The sequence below is a fragment of the Sus scrofa genome, chromosome 7, assembly GCF_054392235.1.
Source record: "Sus scrofa isolate SSC_HxYL_T2T_F1_AM1 chromosome 7, Sscrofa_HxYL_maternal_Yorkshire_Landrace_v2.0, whole genome shotgun sequence".
NCBI lineage: Eukaryota > Metazoa > Chordata > Mammalia > Artiodactyla > Suidae > Sus > Sus scrofa.
This window is the reverse complement of record NC_139389.1, coordinates 133,954,520-133,974,347: the sequence shown is the minus strand read 5'-3', so window position 1 is coordinate 133,974,347 and position 19,828 is coordinate 133,954,520. Positions and strand designations below refer to the sequence as shown.

General features: G+C 52.1%; 1 protein-coding gene and 1 long non-coding RNA gene across 4 annotated transcripts in view; one reads left to right on the top strand and one right to left on the bottom strand.

The window, feature by feature from the left end:
* The window catches only part of DYNC1H1 (dynein cytoplasmic 1 heavy chain 1), a 66,277-nt gene extending 54,785 nt beyond the window's left edge, over nt 1–11,492 (bottom strand). For both annotated transcript variants that reach the window (XM_021081584.2, XM_084970196.1), the window contains exons 1-2: nt 11,109–11,492; nt 1,375–1,462 (exon numbers count right to left, since the gene is read on the bottom strand). In XM_021081584.2, the coding sequence (XP_020937243.2) occupies nt 1,375–1,462; nt 11,109–11,364 (344 nt within the window). In that variant the 5' untranslated portion in view covers nt 11,365–11,492. The remainder of the gene's footprint in view (nt 1–1,374; nt 1,463–11,108) is intronic.
* Nucleotides 11,493–15,067: 3,575 nt separating this feature from the next.
* Nucleotides 15,068–19,508, top strand: LOC110258358 (uncharacterized). Of its 2 annotated transcripts, none has more exons than XR_014811425.1 (3): nt 15,068–15,261; nt 17,791–17,888; nt 19,229–19,340. It is a non-coding gene; the product is annotated as an uncharacterized LOC110258358 (long non-coding RNA). The 2 variants fall into 2 exon arrangements; XR_002341111.2 differs by lacking the exon at nt 15,068–15,261 and adding an exon at nt 18,327–18,417 and having other exon boundaries at nt 17,756–17,888; nt 19,229–19,508.
* The last annotated feature ends 320 nt before the right edge of the window (nt 19,509–19,828 follow it).

Genomic DNA, 19,828 nt, shown 5'->3' with positions numbered 1-19,828 from the left:
TACTAAGAAAATATCAAAATGAATTTAACCTGGAGAATAATTCTGTGCTGAAATTTCTGGCATTTGAAAATTATACTGAGGCCCTGACCGAGAATGTTCTTATTCTTAGGAAATGTTGCAAAGAATTTAGGGATAAAAGAGCAGGGTGTTTGTAACTGTCTCAAATGGTTCAGGAACAAAATGATAATACAACTGTGGTAAATGTTTTAGGGTTTTTTGGCCACACCCGTGGCATACAGAGGTTCCAGGGCCAGGGAGCAAACCCACACCACCGCAGACAACCCCAAAGTGGTCAGAGCTAACTGCTATCTGGGATTTCTATATGCTATCCATGCAACGCCTGTAAGCTTGAAATTATTCAAAATAAAAAGTTTTGGAGTTCCCGTCGTGGCTCAGTGGAAACAAATCTGACTAGGAACCATGAGGTTGCGGGTTTGATCCCTGGCCTGGCTCAGTGGGTTAATGATCTGGCGTTGCCGTGAGCTGTGGTGTAGGTTGCAGATGTGGCTGGGATCCTGCGTTGCTGTGGCTCTGGTGTCTGCCAGTGGCTACAGCTCCGATTAGACCCCTAGCCTGGGAACCTCCATACGCTGCAGGAGCGGCCCTAGGAAAAAAAAAAAAAAAAATAGTTATAAAAAGCCATTGCGGAATAAATTAAATATTTACGTATTTAAATCTGGATGTTTGTTAGAGTATAAATTGGTGTAACATGTTCAGAAGGTGGGGAATCTTGAAACCCGCATTAAAGACGTTAATGATGCACTGCATCTGAACCAGTCTTTTTTTTTTTTTTTTTTTTTTGTCTTTTCTAGAGCCACACCCACAGCATATGGAAGTTCCTAGGCTAGGGGTTGAATTGGAGCTGCATCTGCCAGCCTGCACCACAGCCACAGAAAAACCAGATCCAAGCCACATCTGCAACTTACACCACAGCTCACAGCAACACCAGATCCTTAACCCACTGATTGAGGCCAGGGATCGAACCCACATCCTCATGGACATTAGCCGGGTTTGTTAATGGCTGAGCCACAACGGGAACTCCTGAACCAGTGATGTTACCTTTAGGGGTTTATCCTCAAAGAATCGGACCTGTACCTACGAATGTTTACTAGTTATTTATAACAATGAAAACTCAGCTATAATCTAAGAGTATTATATGTTAAGAACATTATGGCTTAAACCTAAAATAGCAATTAAAATAAATATTTTAATTTTACATTGACCTGTAAATCCTCTTAGTTTGAATAAAGAAAGTCAAAGAAACTGAATTGAAGAGCAGAAATCTTGCGTGTTTCCGTACTCTGAATGATCAGCATTGACGTTTGACTCCCACAGGCTTTTGGTCTGAAACGGCGGTGGAATCGCACTACTCACCTGTTGGACTTCACTCCATAATGAATGTCTATGTTGATGTTATAGGAAATGAATTCTTTCTCTTCTTCTCCTTCATCACCAACATCCTCTACGAAGCATAAGAAATATTCTATTAAGCCCCTGTCAACATGCCGGGTCCTGCTTCATCGACTGCTCAGAGCACATCCGTCCCCCGCCCCAACCTGACCCTAACCCCTGTGCGACCTGGCACGCCCTAATTTTCCCTTCCACTCATTTTTTCTGATTGCTGGACCCAGGCGCTTATTTGCTGTGTGATTTCGGGCAAGGTCCTTAACTTCCCGCCCCTGCCTCCTTGTCTGTAAACGAGGGACACACTGGCACGCCTGGCCCCAGGGCAGTGCCGGTGCTGTCCTGCTAAGGCCAAGCTCTCCCCACCCGATCCCAGCAGTCGGATCCCCTGTACCCCAAAGACAGAGGGCACTTCTACCCCGACACCTCAGTGTAGTCTGCTCAGTTGTCTACTCAGCGCCTTCTATGTGCCAGGTGTTACCTAGGTGCATCATACCTGTAACCCTCGTGACAACCCATGGGGCTGGCGCGACTATCATTAATTATCCAAGCAAGGAGCATGAGCACACCGCCCTCAGACACATGACTGGAAAGGGACAGGGCGAAATCGGAAGTCTCATTCCAAACCCAGAGTCCTCCCTCATTAAGCCCCTGCCACCCCCACCAAGGAACTTCTCCAGCAGTTCCCACTGTGGCTCAGCAGTTAACAAATCCAACTAGTATCCATGAGGATGCGAGTTCGACCCCTGGCCTTGCTCAGCGGGTTAAGGATCCGGTGCTGCCGTGAGCTGTGGTGTAGGTTGCAGATGTGGCTTGGATCCCGTGTTGCTGTGGCTGTGATGTAGGCCGGTGGCTTCAGCTCCGACTGGGCCCCTAGCCTGGGAACCTCCACATGCTGCGGGTGCAGCCCTAAAAAGACAAAAAAACCACCACCACCACCACCACCACCAAAAAGAAACTTCTCCAGGAGTTCCCTGGTGGTGAAGCAGCTTAAAGATCTGGTGTTGTCACTGCTGTGGCCCAGGTGTGATCCCTAGACTGGGACCTTCTGTATGTCACAGGAGCAGCCAAAGAATAAAAAAAAGACAGAAAGGACCGTTTCCAGAGTCACCACGGGGCACTCACCTGGCCTTCCCCTCTGCTCTTGCAGAACTTTTCAGAGCCTGCTCTGGGGTCGATTTACAAAAGCATCTCTCTCCCCTCACATGAGCGCTTGCTGGGCAGGACCACACAGCAAACAACGAGCACAGCAGTAATTTTAAAAAGCTTACTGGGAGTTCCCTTCATGGCTCAGTGGTTAACGAACCCGACTAGGATCCATGAGGTTGCAGGTTCGATGCCTGGCCCCTATCAGTGCGTTAAGGATCCAGTGCTGTAGTGAGCTGTGGTGTAGGTCACAGACGTGGCTCGGATCTGGTGTTGCTGTGGCTGTGGCGTAGGCCGGCAGCTGTAGCTCTGATTTGACCCCTAGCTTGGGAACCTCCATATGCTGCAAGTGTGGCCCTAAAAAGCAAACATAAATAAATAAAAATGCAAAAAATTAAAAAAATAAAAACTATGAAATCTGGGTGTACAGGGTCTGAGCAAAAGCTATTTGCTTCAATAGTTTTAAGATGAGACATACAAAATTCATGCTGAAAGAATATAAAATATTAGTATATTTATCAATAAGTCAACAACTCTTCCAAAATATTGGGCTTTTTGGGTATAATTTTAGGAAGGAGACGAGGCGTGGCAGAACATTCTAATACGCCAGGTACTTCCTACCTGGTTTTAAAAAATTACTATCTCAAAAAAACCCAAAGCAACCCAGTTTTCTAACTGTTGAACTGTGGATATACCACAAAATAAATCATACTGCCTAAAACCAACCAAACATATAACTGCAATCCGTAAAATGCAAGCACAGAGACCAAGGGTAAGGAAATGCCCCCAAACTAAAGAGCTGTCAGGGCAGTGGGATTATGGAATATTTTCTCCCTCCACTTTTGGAACGTTCATTAATTCTGTGATTTATATAAAATACATGCCGTTAAAACGACACTCAAGTTATATACAGAGAATAAAAGTCACGTTCTATTATAATCCTCAGGGAGAGGACCGACCTAACTGAAAAGCCGCTGTTGGCTATGACTCATTTCTTCCTGCCGGTAAGAGCCGTCCTCTGCACAAATGAAATCCCAGAGAAAACAGGCTGACTGGACAGAGCATCTAGCACGCTGCCTCCCCGTCCTAACGCCAACAGGCTTAAAGGAGCCGGGCCCCGTGCCAGGCGATGAGTCACGCTGTCTCGGGACTGGGACTAGCACTGCAATGCAGAGAGCGCTGCTGGGCCGCGGGCAGGCACACCCAGTGACATCATCCTCAGACAGGACAGGCAAACACCTGCCCTCCACGGCTCCGCGAAATTCTAACTTCTCTTGATGCTAATGCTTTACAGAAGTCATCACTGATCAGCCGTAGACCACATTCTGGGTTACTTTTTAAATGCTGTTCCCCACAAATACAAAGATCGTAGCAAGTCCGAGTATGTCTGACCCCCACTGTAAAGGACCCAAGACACTGTTTTATACAACTGCCAAATAATTTAAACTTTGTTTCTTTATAACTTACTCCATCTTTCAAAGAACAGTAATTCTACTTCTGCAGAACTGTTAAAAAAATTATTCAGAGGAGGAGAGAAAGATTCCTTTTTTCCCCTTTTGTTCTTTTTTTTCCCCAGGGCCACACCTGCAGCATACGGAAGTTCCTAGGCCAGGGGTCAAATCCGAGCTGTAGCTGCTGGCCTACACCACAGCCACAGAACCTCGGGATTCGAGTTGTATCTGCCACCTACACCACAGCTCACAATGCCGGACCCTTAACCCCACCGAATGAGGCCGGGGATCGAACTTGCATCCTCATGGATGCTAGGCAGATTCATTACCACTGCACCATGACGGGAACTCCGAATTCTGCTCCATTTAGAGGCTTATATACAAACACAATCTGCGTCTAAGGTAAAATCACTTTCAGTAAAGTTGGAACCAGTTTCTGAAAGATGCTCAAGTTACCAGCTAATTCCTAAAGGAATAGGGTGCTGCCTGTTCATCCAGAGACAGGCAGGGAACCAAAGTACCAGCACAGAAAGCACTGGCCCCCCCACAAGCTCCTTCGCTGCAAGTCATACTGATAACGCACCACAGTGGCCTGTGCACACTACTCTGGAAAACTTCCGAGTTTCTCCATTGTGAGAAATGTGGAAGGGGTCGTTCAGCACTATCTGCATAGACTTCTACTGAAAGATCAGTTTCATCTATTCAAACCCCAAGTGGTGTGCAGCTGCACCTTCAATCACCTTAAGAGTCAGGCAGCGGAGTACGTGCCCACAAGGTCCGGGGAGCAGGCAGCAGGAAAAGGCCCAGGCGGGCTGCAGGCCCCGCCCTTGGGCATCCCCTCATTCCCCCCCCACCCCCCACCAAGTGTGTCCCGGCCACAGGGCCAGCCTCGTCTCAACCTCGCAAACGACGCCAGGCATCTTCTTTGGCCAAATGACTTGTGACACGTTCTTGGTTCCCTCTTTTAAAATCCAAACATTCGACTAACACCGCGTTACTTGGGTCCGTTACTTGGGCCCGTCACTGCCATGCCGGCCTCCCCTTTGGTCTCCCGCGGTCGCCTGGCTGCTCCTCTTTCCCATCCAGTCACCTGGATGGCCTCCCACCCTTCTGTCCTCCTCCCGGGGACAGGGACCTCCTCGCACAGGCACTCCCTGCTCCGGCGCAAGGCTGAGAGCTTGCTGAGAGTCCGAGTGTTCTCACGCCTGCACGTCCCCCCTTGCAGCGTCTTGGGAATAGAAAGGAGGGCAACCCCATGTGATGCTCCTACGTAAGGTAAAACCAGGGCTCCGACACTTCCGGAAGGAAAAGAGATGAGGAAGTAAAAAACTAAATTAGTAGTGCCTACGGGACTTAAGACAAATGCCTTTTTTTTTTTGCTTTCTAGGGCCACCCTGCGGCATACAGAAGTACTCAGAGAGGGGTCGAATCGGAGCTGCAGCTGCTGGCCTACACCACAGCCATAGGAGTGTGGGATCCGAGCCCCATCCGTGACCTATGCATCAGCTCACGGCAAAGCCGGATCACTGACTCATTGAGCGAGGGTAGGGCTTGAACCCGCATCCCCATGGATACATACGAGTCGGATTTGTTTCTGCTGCGCCACAACAGGAACTCTAAGACAAATGCTTTTTGAGGCTAACGCTAATTCAAAAGAAATAACGGATACACAGAAAATGAAGACAAACGCTCCCATCTTACTGGATACCAAGGAACTGAACAGAGAAGTTCACTTTTAGCTTTCAGAATCCTCCTCAAACATCCTTCTCCCAGCTGGGTCTTTAACCCCTGGGGTCTTTAACCCCTGGGGTTTCCTCGTCTGTCCATCCGCGACAGAGGCTGGGCTCGGTCTCCCCCGCGGCTCCCAGCCTGATGCTCTGCAGCGCTGCCGGATGCAACTCCCACCCGCCTTCGCTTTTTAAAAAGTGAGGACCGCTTTCCCTCCCTTGTACTCGAACTTCACGGTGATACACTGCACAGCCTGGCTCAACTCGCTGCAGGCTGCTCTGGCCTACAGAGTGCAGGGCCCCGCCTACAGCACGACAGCATAGACAGTACAGACAGTACCAACCAGACCGATGGGCTCCAGGCCCAAGACCGTTTGCTGTCACAAGAAACGCTTCCTGTTAATTTAGAGATCATTCTAGCAACCATTTGGGGGCTAAGCAAGGGCCAGAGATGAATACTTTTCAATCATCCATCTACTACATTTCTTTATCTTTTAGGGAAGTTGAGTCCTCAGAAAAAGAATATGGAACTACACAGGACGAAACAAAACAAACAAAAAGGAAGCTCCTGGAGTTCCCTTGGGGTGCAGCGGAAACAATCTGACTAGCATCTGTGAGGATGCAGGTTCGAGGCCTGGCCTTGTTCAGGGGTTCGGGGATCTGGTGTTGCCATGAGCTGATGTGTATGTATGTTGCAGATGTGGCTCGAATCCCGCATTGCTGTGGCTGTGGTGTAGGCTGACAGCTGTAGCCCCAATTCGACTATGCCTCAGGCACGGCCAAAATAAAAACAAAAACAAACTAAACAAAAACATTCCCCATACAACTTTCTACACCGCTTTATCTCTAAGTTGAATCCTATAAAAAGCATTAACTTTCTTTCACACTCCAGCCGCTGTCCATCTCTGCACTAATGAAGAGGTTAAAACTCCCCAAATTACATACCTCAGGAAAAACTAGAATTCCATGCTTAGGATAAGTACTGACTGTTTTCTTTCTTTCTTTTTTCTTTTTTTTTTTTTGTCTTTTTGCTATTTCTTGGGCCGCTCCTGCGGCATATGGAGGTTCCCAGGCTAGGGGTCCAGTCGGAGCTGTAGCCCCCGGCCTACACCAGAGCCACAGCAACAAGGGATCCGAGCCACGACTGCAACCTACACCACAGCTCACGGCAACGCCGGATCTTTAACCCACTGAGCAAGGGCAGGGACCGAACCCACGACCTCATGGTTCCTAGTCGGATTCGTTAACCACTGCACCACGACAGGAACTCCCAGCCACTGTTTTCAATCTCAAGGACAAAGTTCCAAGGATAAGACATCCGAGTGGAAAAAACCAAAAATCCCACAGCACCTACTCCCAGCCTGGCCACTGACAAGCTGGTGCCCACAGACCATCCCTGGAATCACCAGCTCCCCCAGCTACAAACTGGAGCAGCCTCACCTGTTCCTACCTTTAACACCTGGCCTCTCAGGGCCAAAGATGCACTTCAGGTAAAAAGCGCTGCAAAATGTCATGAACACTGTAAAATGCCTTTTATGTAATGATCACTATCTGGCCGTACTTCCTTTTCTTTCTTTTTATGGCCGTACCTGCGGCATACAGAAGTTCCCAGGCTAGGGGCTGGCCTAGGCCACAGCCACAGCCATACTGCATCTGAGCTGCATCTGCGACCTACACCACGGCTCACAGCAATGTCAGATCCTTAACCCACTGAGTGAGGCCAGGGATCGAACCCACGTCCTCAGGGACACTATATTGGGTTCTTGACCCGCTGAACCACAATGGGAACTCCTTGCCATACTTTCAGAAGTACCCTATGAGGAAAACAATTTTCTATAGGCCAGGAACTACAGAAAAGGGATTTCTCTCTTTAAAATGATGAGTCACTGGCGTTCCCTAATGGCCAAGCAGTTAAGGATACAGCATTGTCACAGCAGCGGCTCAGGTCGATGCTGTGGTATGGGTTTGGTCCCTGGCCCAGGAACTTCCACAGATAAAAAAAAAAAAAAAAAAGAGGAGCTACAATTTAATGTCCCCTTTCCTATCACCTCTCCAACTCCTCACCATCAAAATAAACTGTTAAATTCACAACCTTTACTCTACACTTTAAGAAATGCTATACTTAAACAACAACAACAAAAGTTTATAGCTAACTGGAGTAGTTAAAAAAATATAGATAAATAGACCTTCATTAAAAAAAATGCTGCTAGGAGTTCCCATTGTGGCTCAGTGGGTTAAGAATCTTACCAGTATCTGCAAGGATGCAGGTTAGATCCCGGGCCTCACTCAGTGGGTTAAAGGATCCGGCACTGCCATGAGCTGTGGTGTAGGTTGCAGACACTGCTTGGATCCCACATTGCTGTGGCTGTGGTGCAGGCCAGCAGCTACAGCTCCAAGTGGACCCCTAGCCTAAGAACTTCCATATGCTGCAGGTGTGGCCATGGAAAGGCAAAACAGCAACAACAACAACAAAAAACCCTTCCATATTCAATTACATATGCTTGGAAAATTCCATTAAAAAAAAAAAAAAGGAGTGGGGTGGGGAGGATAAAGTAGAAGTAATTTCTTCTGTTCATTAAAAAACATTATATGACAGAGCTCCTGTTGTGGCGCAGGGGAAACGAATCCAACTAGTAACCATGAGGTGGCAGGTTTGATCCCTGGCCTCGCTCAGTGGGTAAAGGATCCTGTGTTGGCATGAGCTGTGGTGTTAAGTTGCAGATGCTGCCTGGATCCGCTGTTGCTGTAGCTGTGGTGTAGGCCAGCAGCTGTAACTCTGATTTGCCCCCTAGCCTGGGAACCTCCATGTGCTGCAGGTGCAGCCCTTAAAAAAAAAAAAAAAAAAATACGACTTCATTGCTGGTGGTGGTCATTTTTTTTTTTTAATAATAGGGTCGCGCCTGCAGTATATGGAAGTTCCCAGGCTGGCAGCAAATCAGAGCTGCAGGCCTACGCCACAGCCATAGCAATGCCATACACTTAACCCAAGGTGCGAGGTCAGGTATCGAACCCACAGCCTCATCGATACCAGACGACTAGTCGGGTTCGTTAGCTCTGAGCCACAATGGGAACTCCTGGTGGTGGTGGTTTTTCAGCTTAAACCATTCAGATTTGTTTTCCACATTACCGTGCAGGCCTACCTTTCCACTGTAAATAGCTACTTGATGCTAATATTTGATTAAATGTGCAAATAGCAAGGTTAACTCATAAAAATCACCTGGAGGACAGACAGCCCTCCTATTAAGAGTCCCAGGTCTATACTTAAATCTAAATTATGCTAGTGTAGCCAGGATGCCAATAAAACTGATGGGACCACACAGTTTGCCTTAGAGCTCTGTATGTGAAAAATAAGTTACAGACAGGTTGAATAACTAGCAATACTTCCCGGATTTTTATAAATACAGGAATGAGGTAGGATTTCAATTTTGGACAGTCTCATTCCTTAGTCAACGTTCAAAACTGCAAGTCATTATGGAGCCAAGATTTGGATGCCTGAATATTTGCTTTGCTGAAAAAAAGAATACGTACCCATCAAGGAAAAAGAGATGATTTGCACCAGAAAGGATTCAAGAGAAATAGGGTCCCCCCCCATAATTTTAGCAGTCAATTCCAAGATGCTTGAGAAAAGTGAGCTATTGAACACTCTAGAAGCAAAGAACAAGACCTACAATTTTTACAGTAAAGAGTAACTGAGACCCAAGGTAGAAATCACTGATTCCAAAACTGAGCAAAGAAAATATGACTCAAGAATTAACCAAGGTCAAGCTACTCAACATACATTAAAAATACAGATTAAAATACATTTTAACAATATAAGGTACATTTGTTGAAAAACGACCAGAAAGACAGACACCAAAATGCTGACAGTGGCCATATCTAGGTCAAATGGTTCCAGGTGATTTTATCTGTATGCCTTAACTTTCTAAGACAACTATATACTCCTTTTGAAAAAAAGTGGATAAAAAAAATTTTTTTTAAACCGTAGTGGTTTCCATACTGGAAAACAGGGCCCAACATAAAAGAAAATCCAAGACAATTCATCAACACTCTCAATATGTCCCAATGGCTTCTTTGTTTAGAACATTTCATGCCGATTTAAGAAAAATACTCTTTCACGCTGTCCCTGACTCAAGGACCCTCCTGCAGAAACCGATGCTACAATGAAGCATCTCCTGAGAAAGAAAAGCCTTTGAAAGAAACAAACTATCTGAAAGAAACAAACTATCTGAAAGAAACTTAGGTGTGTGCTCTGGGGCTGAGGCCGATTGAGACGTTGTGATTGACAGAATGACACAGCTTTCTGAGGTTATAAGAAGCTCCTCTTGGAACACTTTCAGACAAGCTCCATCCTTGGTACTGAATTAGAATTTACTTAACATCATCCTTTGGTTCCTGGATGGACAGTGCCACACCCATACCTGCGCTGTCAAATCCGATCACACTGGCTACAAAATGGTCTTAAAGCATCCGGGGGAAATCCTCCAAAACCGAAGCTCTACTCTCAAAAGGTCCAGCCTTGCTTTGGGGGGGGGGGGGTGTCACTCTTTGAGGAAACTGCTGGAATAAACAAACCTTTTTCCCCCTCCCTCCACTAGGGCCAAACCCGACTCTCTGTCCTTTTTGCATCTGTAAGATGGATTCAATATCACTGGGTCATTATTAGGATCACCTAAGCGTTACACAAATACAAGAAAGAGAAGCCGTGGACTGGAACTGAGAAGGGGCGTCTAGATGAGGAACTAGGACAAGCTGGTGTGACCTTGGCCGGACACTTCACTTGAGCTTCAGTGTTCTCGCGTTTGAAATGGGGAGATGCACCCACTCAGCATGGACGCCAGAGGACCAGAGGCAGGCCGGCGGGCGCTATCCCCCTAGCACAGGGATGCCCGCTCGCGACCGGCGCTAGCCCTGTCATTCCTTGGACCTGAGCCTCGGGTCCGCCCAGGGCAGGAGCCGGGATGCCCGCCGGCCAGGGCTCCCCCAACTCCGACCCGCCAGGACCTCCCCCTGCACCCAGACCACGGAAAGGCCAGGATCCAGGCTATCCCCGGCTCCGCGGGCTGCCCCTGACACATCCCTCCCGAGGCCAGCCCAACCTGGCCACAAATCGAAACCGAAAAGCTCATGTGACATTGGAGGCCGGGATGCGGCCTCCGCCCGCGCTCAGCCCGGGAGACGCTGTCTCCACCCAACTCGGCCATCTTGAGGCCGAGCAGACAAAGCGATCCCATTGTTGCGGGGCCGGCGAGACAGGGGCGCCCTCCTCGGCCCCCGCGCCCCGGAAGGGGCACCCCGGGGCTCCGGCGGCAGGAGGTGTGGCCGGGAGCGCGGCGGGAGGCCGCGGGGACCCGCCCGCGGGGCGCCGCACCCCGCACCGCACCTTTGAGCGTGGAGCGCTCCACCAGGACCGTGTGGACCTGCGGGTCCGACAGGAACTTGCGCATCTGCTCCAGGGCGCTCTTCTCCTCCAGCGCCGCCTCCAGCGCGGCCGGGGCCTCGCCGCCATCCTCCAGCAGCAGCGGCACCAGCTTGCGCAGGTGCTTCTGCAGCACCGACACGTCGGCCACGTTCTGCACCGCCGACACCTCCAGGCCGGCCGAGCCGTCCTCGCCGCCACCGCCCCCGGGCTCCGACATGGCGCCGCGCTCCGGCCCCGCAGGCAGCACTGAGAAGGCGGCCGCGACTCCGCGCGAGAGCTAGCGAGCGGGCGCACAGGAGAAACCGGCGCCCAAGGCCGACCGTCCGCTAGCCCGCGGCCGACTAAGGCGAGCAAGTGCCGGCTCCGCCCTAAAGGCCGCCGCCCGCCGGCCCCGCCCCGCCCGCCGGCCGCCGCAGCCACTGGCGCCCGCTCGCGCTCTGACGTCACGACGGCGCGCACGCGCGCAAGCAGGCCCGGGGGACGACGCCGCGCAGCCTTTTGGGACTCGTAGTCCTAGCGCTGGGCGGGGCCCTGCGGTCTCCGCGCCTCAAGCCCCAAAGGTGGGAACCTTGACTTGCGCGAGGGTCGATGGAGGTTGTCGGGGACTATGACTGTCGTGTGCACTGCTGTGGCCTCAGCGAGCAGCACGGCGCCTGAGGCTCGCCATTAATATCGAATGAATGAACGAATGAATGGTGTTACCAGCTAATGGTTTTGGAGCACTTAGCTTGTGCCTGACATTGTTCTAGGCACTTAACCTGTGTTCTTTCTTTGAACAAATGAATGACTATGATGTGTTCTGTCACAATACAGACATGTGTGTTCATAGATATATAGAGGAAGCGTGAGGACATTTTTTGGGGTGTGGGGGAGAAGCAGAGAGGCCTGACTGTCACTGCTGGAGCCCTGACTGCAGTAGGTGCAATGCAAGGGAAAGCCGGGTGACCCCTGAACCGTGGGATGAAGCCAAGCCCTTGTGGGTCCTGGCTGCTAGGGGCCAAATAATTCCCCCTAGGAGGCCGTGAGGACCAAGAGGGAGACCTACAGAAGAGCAGTCGCCTGGAGCAGTGATGCCCACGAGCTCATTCCGAGGCCCCAGCATCTGGGTCCGTACAAGGCAGGGGCTGCAGTGCCTTCCTGAGAAGTCTCCCCCGCTGCCATCTGCCCGGACCTCCTCCCTTGAATTGAGACGGCATAAGATCCAGACTCCCCACATCCTTGGTTTAGAAATGACAGTCTCTTATAAGGAGCATTAATTGCCTTTTGAAAGTTCAAACTCATAACTTGCTCAAGTTAGGTGGAGGAAGGGAAGCCAAAGCTGCTATTTTTATAACGAAGCGCACAGTCAGAGAGCTGAGTCCTGATTGGTGGAATGATGATGGGATGATTTGATTTCCCCAAATCATCTTTGGAAAACTGCGAAACCTACAGTATGTCTATTCTTGCTCAATTTTCTGGTGTCAGGCCCCAGGAGCTGCTGGAACATGAGGACTAATCAGATGATTCCTGTCTTTAAGAAGCTCATGGCAGAAAAGATGGATTAATGCCCTATCCTCCTGCCCTCTGTCAGCAGTCCACTCATATCATATGCCCAAGCAGATCTAAACAACCTTCCCAGAAGAACAGAAAGCAGCTGCAGTGCGTTTGTGCTATGCCCATAGTAGGAATGAGTGATAGTAATGCCAGCAATAACTAACACTGAGAGCTCACACAACACCAGCCACTCTGCTAAGGGCTGCCCCCTCCCCACGGCCGTTGGGGGTAGGAAGAGGGACAGGGGAAAATCCATTAGGTGCAGGTTAGTGAACTCTGAATTGACCACACACCATTTGAAACCCAGAAACCCAGCAGTGACCTGGCAGGTGGAGAGAGGCTGCTTACTGTCTACACTGTGAGTCAGCACCGTCCGGGAGATGCAGCCACGTGGGTATCCCAGGGATGCAAACTTCTGCAACCTGGCCCTGAGCCGGCGGGACAGCAGAGCATCAGCTCCAATTTGCAGCCCTATATGATAGGCTCCAAATTAAAAGTGTTCATTTCTAAGAGGCTGAAAATCAGAGGAACCTGAACAATCAGTCTATAAGGATCTATGCTTTTTTTTTCTTTTCTTTTTGTCTTTTGTCTTTTCAGGGCCACACCCACAGCATATGGAGGTTCCCAGGCTAAGGGTCTAATCAGAGCTACAGCTGCCGGCCTACACCAGAGCCACAGCAACGCAGGATCCGAGCCACGTCTTTGACCTACATCACAGCTCACGGCAATGTCGGATCTTTAACCCACTGAGGGAGGCCAGAGATCGAACCCGAAACCTCACGATTCCTAGTCGGATTCGTTTCTGCTGCGCCACAATGGGAATTCCCAGTTTAAATATGTTCCTCATTCATTCTTTTTATTTACTAGTCTGGTTCGTTAACCACTGAGCTGTGATGGGAACTCCAAGGATCCCTACATTGATTACACGTGTGTGCATGTCTTTTTTTTTTTTTTTTTTTTTTGTCTTTTTGCTATTTTTTGGGGCCACTCCCGTGGCATATGGAGGTTCCCAGGCTAGGGGTCGAATCGGAGCTGTAGCCACCGGCCTACGCCAGAGCCACAGCAACGCGGGATCCGAGCCGTGTCTGCAACCTACACCACAGCTCACGGCAACGCCGGATCGTTAACCCACTGAGCAGGGGCAGGGACCGAACCCGCAACCCCATGGTTCCTAGTCGGATTCGTTAACCACTGCGCCACGACGGGAACTCCATGTCTGTTTTTTAAAGGTGTTCGCCGTGTTTAATAAATGCATTCCTGAAGTTCTGTTGAGGTTCAGCAGGTTGAGAACCCAACTAGTATCCATGAGGAGGTGGAGTCCATCCCCGGCCTTGCTCAGGAGCCCACGTTGCCACCAGTTGCTGCGTAGGTAGGTTGAAGACATAGCTTGGATCTGGCATTGCTGTGGCTGTGGCCGGTGAGTGCAGCTCCGATTCGGCCCCTAGCCCTGGGAACTTCCGTCTGCTGCAGGTGCGGCCTTAAAAACAAACAACAAACAAAAACTCCATGCAGCAAGAAGAAAGGTCCACGTTGATTGAAGGCTGACCCAGAGTGTCAGGACTGCCCCAGCCTGCAAGGGAAGGGGGCTTTCGGTGAGATGCCCCTTTGGCCTCCTGGGGTAGGACCCTGCCTCCCCATCGTGCCCCAACCTGGCTCTGTTGGAGGTGGGAGGCCCTGCACCCAAACCTGTCCTCTCCGGTCACTTCTCCTTTGGGCATCTCAGCTTTCTCACATCCGTAGTAGAATCTGCTTTCAGTTGGCAGTGGGCAGGCCGTGCTGTCCACGGGGGGCGGGGAGAGAGAAAGAGGGAGAGAATGGGGCTGGCTGACCCTCAGCCTCCTCTCCCACATCCACGCCCCACCCTGGGCCCTCGGCGGAAGCCAGGCTGGCTCAGCCCCTGCAGACCCTGGGCCTGAAAGCCCTTCTTCTCCCTGGAAATTCTACATGGGCTCGCCCACTCCTCAGTCCTTCATTCCACAGCCTCATTCCCGGACCGGCAGGGCCTGGCCCAGCGTGGGTGCTTGGTTAGTGGCTATGAAACCCACGCCTTAGGCCGGGGAACCGGGAGCTGGGTGGCAGCGGCGGCCGGCCCACAGGGCAATTTCTGGACTTTGACCTTCCCGGCTGCTTTAACTCTGGCAGCGTCGTTGGCCGCCAGCGCGGGACTCCACCCACCCATCGTCCACTGGGCCATAGGACACTCTGATGAAGCTCGTGCCAGCATCCACCCCCTTTTCTGTGTCGGTTTCTTGCCTAGAGAGCCTCAGAATGAGGCTGGAACCTAACCGGAAGCCCGGAGACTGAACCCGTTGATGCGCGCGGTCGTGGGGCGGGAGGGGAGGGTCCCCTAAGGGACCGAGCGGGCTCCTGGCGCCCTCTAGTGGCCTAGAAGAGCACACGCACCCCGGAATCTTCGGCCGCGCGCCCAGGCCTCCTCCCAGCCAGTGGCCCACCCCGTGAGCCTCCAGGCTCACCTTCCCAGGGTCACCTGGGCGATGTGTCCAGGGTCACAAAGCGAGCGATGGCAGCGACCAGTGGGGAATGCCAGCCTGTCGTCCAGCCTGCACGCCACCGCCCATTCGTAAGGTTAGAGACGTTTGCCTCTAATGCAGACAATTTACCGCAGGCCCTCTGACGGCTGCTGCTGCCCTGGCCGCCCCTCTCCGGAGGTACCCACCCTCTCCCCTGGACACAGCACCGAAATCCTCCCCTCGCTCTCACGTGTTCCCTCTCTCCCTCCTGGATTCTTCCCAACCAGTCCAACCTGCTCCAATGCACCCCAATTTCAAGAGAGGAGAGAAACTCTGCCACCCACCCCTTCCTGCCAGCGCCTCTCACTCCCTCCCTGCCTTTTCCAGCAGAACTCCTCGAAAGTGAGTGTTGGTGGGGACTGTCTCTCAGCCAGGCCACCCCCACCGTCCTGGGCAAGTGAGTGCAGTGGTCAAGGTCATGGGTGGCCTCCATATAGCCAAATCCGGGGACCAGTTCTGGGTCCTCCTCCTGCCTGAGCCCTGGACGCGGTGGACACACCTCAGGGCTTTGTGTGCTGTCAATTCTCCCAGCTCTGTGACACCATCACATCTGCACACGGATGACCCCTAACCTTGGAGGCACACTTGCTGTTGCTGGGTGGAATGTTCTAGTAAATGCCAGTCAGGTCAGTTTGGCTGAAAACTGCTAAGACTTCTCTGTCTGTGCTCATCTTCCACTTGTTCCACCTATCGAGAGGGGTATTGAACTTTCGGCTCGTAACTGTGCATTTGTCTCTCTCCTCGAAGTCAGTCAGTTTTTGCTTCCTGTGTTTGCAGCTCTGGTATTAGATGCATTATTGACATATAATGGAATAATGTAAACATATAGCATTACTGTGTCCTTTTCATGAAGTGATCCCTTTATCGTTGTGAAGCGACCCTCTTCCGTCTAGAACTATTTGCTCTGAAATTTACTTTGTCTGATATTAGCACAGCCGCTCTGGCTTTGGGTCAGTGTTGGTCTGATGTCTTTTCCATTCTTCACTCTTGCCCTGTCTGTGCCTTTATATTTCAAGTGGGTAGTTGGCTCTTGCTCTTTAAAAATTCTGACCATCTCTGCGCTTTATTTGTGTGTGCGGAGGGATTAGAGACATGGCTGGCTTAAATCACCGTCTGTTTTTTCCTGCCGCACTCTCAGTGCATGGACGGTCCCAGGATCTATGCCACAGCTGCAGCAATGCTGGGTCCTTAACCCCCTGCTCCACAGGGAACTGGCTATTTGTTTTCTACTTGTCCTGTCTTTTCTTTGACCAGAAGTGAATTTTTTTTTATGGGACCAAATTTGGCTGAGAAACAAAGGAACGTTTTATTTGTTCTTTTGTCTTTTTAGGGACGCACCTGTAGCATATGGAGGTTCCCAGGCTAGGGATCTAATCGGAGCTACAGCCACCGGCCTACGCCACAGCCACAGCAACCTGGGATCCCAGCTGCGTCTGCGACCTACACCACAGCTCACGGCAACACCGGGTCCTTAACCCCCTGAGCGAGGCCAGGGATTGAACCTGCCACCTCATGGTTCCTAGTCGGATTCATTTCCGCTGCGCCACGATGGGAACTCCCAGGTCTGACCTTTTTTCTCACCTGCACTGCTGCCCTGGCTCCGACTCTTCTGGCCTTTGCGTCGGTGTTTTCCAGGCACAAGGGGAAGAGCCTCGGTAAACAGAGATGAGAGGGGTCAGCACCCGCCTGTGCGCCTCTGTCTCCCCCCCGTGGGTCTGAGTGATCGGCCCTTGGCTCCCCCTCCAAGCTCACCTCCGCCCTTTTCCTCAGCCCTGCTCACCTCCTGCTGTCCTCCACGCCAGCAGGCAGGCCCCAGCCTGAAGGTCTTCCCTCCTCCTCAGGGTCCCAAAGGGCTGGCTCCTGTCCCCCAGACCTCTGCTTTAGTGTGACCCCTAGAGAGGCCTCCCAAACAGCAGCCCACCGCCCGCCCCTCTGGGTGTTGCTCCACTTGCCTTGAGCGCGTGTTTCTCTGCACGACACAGACTCGTGCTTCCTGCTTATGGTCTGCGCTCCCACTAGAACGGGATTCCACGAGGCCAAGGGCTTCCTCCGGCGGACCCCGAATCTCAGCACCTGTCCGGGGCTGCAGCTGCGCGGTGCTTGCTGAGGGTGCCGAGTAAAGCTTTGAGTCTGAGTGAATAAACAGACTACTGTTCCCTCCAGGTGGATTACGGGGAGAGTCTAAACAAAGTGAAAACAGGAGTTCCCGTCGTGGCACAGCAGAAAGGAACCTGACTAGGATCCATGAGGACACGAGTTCAATCTCTGGCCTCGCTCCGGGGGTTAAGGATCCGGTGTTGCTGTGGCTGTGGTGTAGGCCGGCAGCTGCAGCTCCGATTCAACCCCTAGCCTGGGAACTTCTCTATGCCGCGGGTTTGGCCCTAAAAAACCAAACAGACAAAAAACAAACAAACAAAAAAAGAAGTGAAAACAAAAAGTATTACTCAGCAAGTGGTACCTACAAACACATCAGAGCTGGTCTGTAAAGAAGCCACCACAGCTCAGCTCCACGGTATCACCAAACTCGGCTCAGCGCCCTCAAGTCACAGGCACACGCCGACCCCCCCATGTCACCCCAGGCCTCTGAAGTTGATCTCCAGCCACGGCTGAAATGGAAGCCACGACTCGCTCCTTCATCTCTCGAGACTTTGAGGAGTTCCCGCTCTGGCGCAGTGGGGTAAGAATCCAGCTGCAGTCGCTGTGGAGGTGCAGTTCCATCCCTGGCCCGGCGCAGTGGGTTAAAGGGTCCAGGGTTGCTGCAGCTGCAGCACAGGTCACAGCTGCAGCTCAGATTTGATCCCTGGCCTGGGAACTTCTACCTGCTATGCATGTGGCCATGAATAAAAAAGACAAAAAAAAAAAAAAGACTTTGAGGAGGGGTGGCACAAATCTAAAGTTCTCGGTGCACCTCCATGAAGAGCCGTTTGGGGGGTATCTGGGTACTCGAGAGGCCACTTGTGGGCCATGTCCCCCAAAAGACGTGCTCAAGTCCAAACTCCGGGTAGCTGGGAAGCTGACCTTCTTTGGAGAAAGGGCCTCTGCAGATCAAATCACGATGAGGTCCTGCGGGCTCGGCGTGGGCCCTGCCCCTGGTGACCACTGTCCTTCTATGAAGAAGGAGATCTGGACCCGGACACAGACGCACGCGGGCCGAGCGCCGTGTGATGATGGAGGCAGAGACTGGAGCTATGCTTCTAGAAGCCCAGGTTTGCTGCCGCCACTGGGAGCTGGGAGAGGCCTGGAATAGACCCTTCCTCGAGTGTCCGAGGGCTTAGGAAGCTAGGGCTGTGAGGAGGAAGCAGGAAGTCCCCCTTGCGGGCCAAGTGTCCTGGAGAAGCGGGGTTGGGGGCAGGAGGCATCCTGGGCCACGGGAGGGACCCCTGGGCTGGCGTGGGGAGACAGGGGGTGCTCCCAGGCAGTAGGACACTGGGTGGCAGGACCCCGGGCAGGCTGGCCCAAGAGGCCCCCCAAGGCTAGGGGTAGCGTTGCAGCACAGGACCCAGGGGGCGGCAGTAACCAGTGTGGACAGTGACGAGGGGCCACTAGGGTCCCCCTCAGGACCCTGTCCCTGCCAGAGTCCTGACCCAAGAAGGAGGCAGACCCTGGGACTGCCTCCTGTGATGCGCCAGCCCCGAGTCGTGGGCCGGGGACGTGCCTCAGAGATTAGGATGTCACAGGAAACGTGGGTGGTGGAATCGCCTGCGCATCCGAGGCTGGGGCTGGAGGTCTGCGCCTGTGACGATCGCGGCTGCGCCACGGCCGTGCGCTGGCTCGACCCCATGACTTTGTCTCGCCTCCACGCCCGTGACACGGCTCAGTACCACGGCAGCTTGAAGTTGGGGTGAGAGAGTCGAAGGCAGAACTGATCTGCCCAAGGTCTCACGGGAAGCTCAAAGTCAGAGACTGCCTGTGTCGAGGGCCTTGTGACCAGCAGCGGGGGGAGGCTGTGTCTATTTCTCTGGTCCTCAAGGCAGCACCAAGAACCGGGCGGCCACCAGTGCGTCCTCTCGCCCCCAGGTGCCCCCAGCATCTGCCCTTGGAGCTTCAGCTTCCACCTGTACCACGGGAACCGCTGGCCTAGAGCCACCGCAGCTCACCCGAAGATCTGCCCAGAAGGTTAAGAATCCGCTTTGAAGAAAGAACCTCCTACTTCACTGCCAAGAATGGAAACATTGCATAGGGGCGGCCCCCAACTTCCAGCGGAACCCCCGCTCTGGTGAGGTGCGACGCTCCAGGCTCAGTGTGCTGCTAGGTTGGGATTTTGCTGAACCTCAGTGCGATGCTGAACCATGGGGGTGGGGAGGACACGTCTGTATTTTTATTGCCAACCCCCCCACTATAAAACTCAAGGGAGTTCTTGTGCCTCAGCAGGTTAAAAACCCGACATAGTGTCCATGAGGATGCAGGTTCAATCCCTGGTCTCTCTTCACGGGTTGGGGATCCAGCGTTGCTTCAGGCTGAAGTGTAGGTCACAGGCTTGGATCCTGAGTTGCCGTGGCTGCAGCTCTGATTTGACCCCTGGCCTGAGAACTTCCACATGCTGCAGATGCGGCTATTAAAAATAAATAAATAAATAAAAGAGTTCCTGTCGCGACTCGGTTGAAACAAATCTGACTA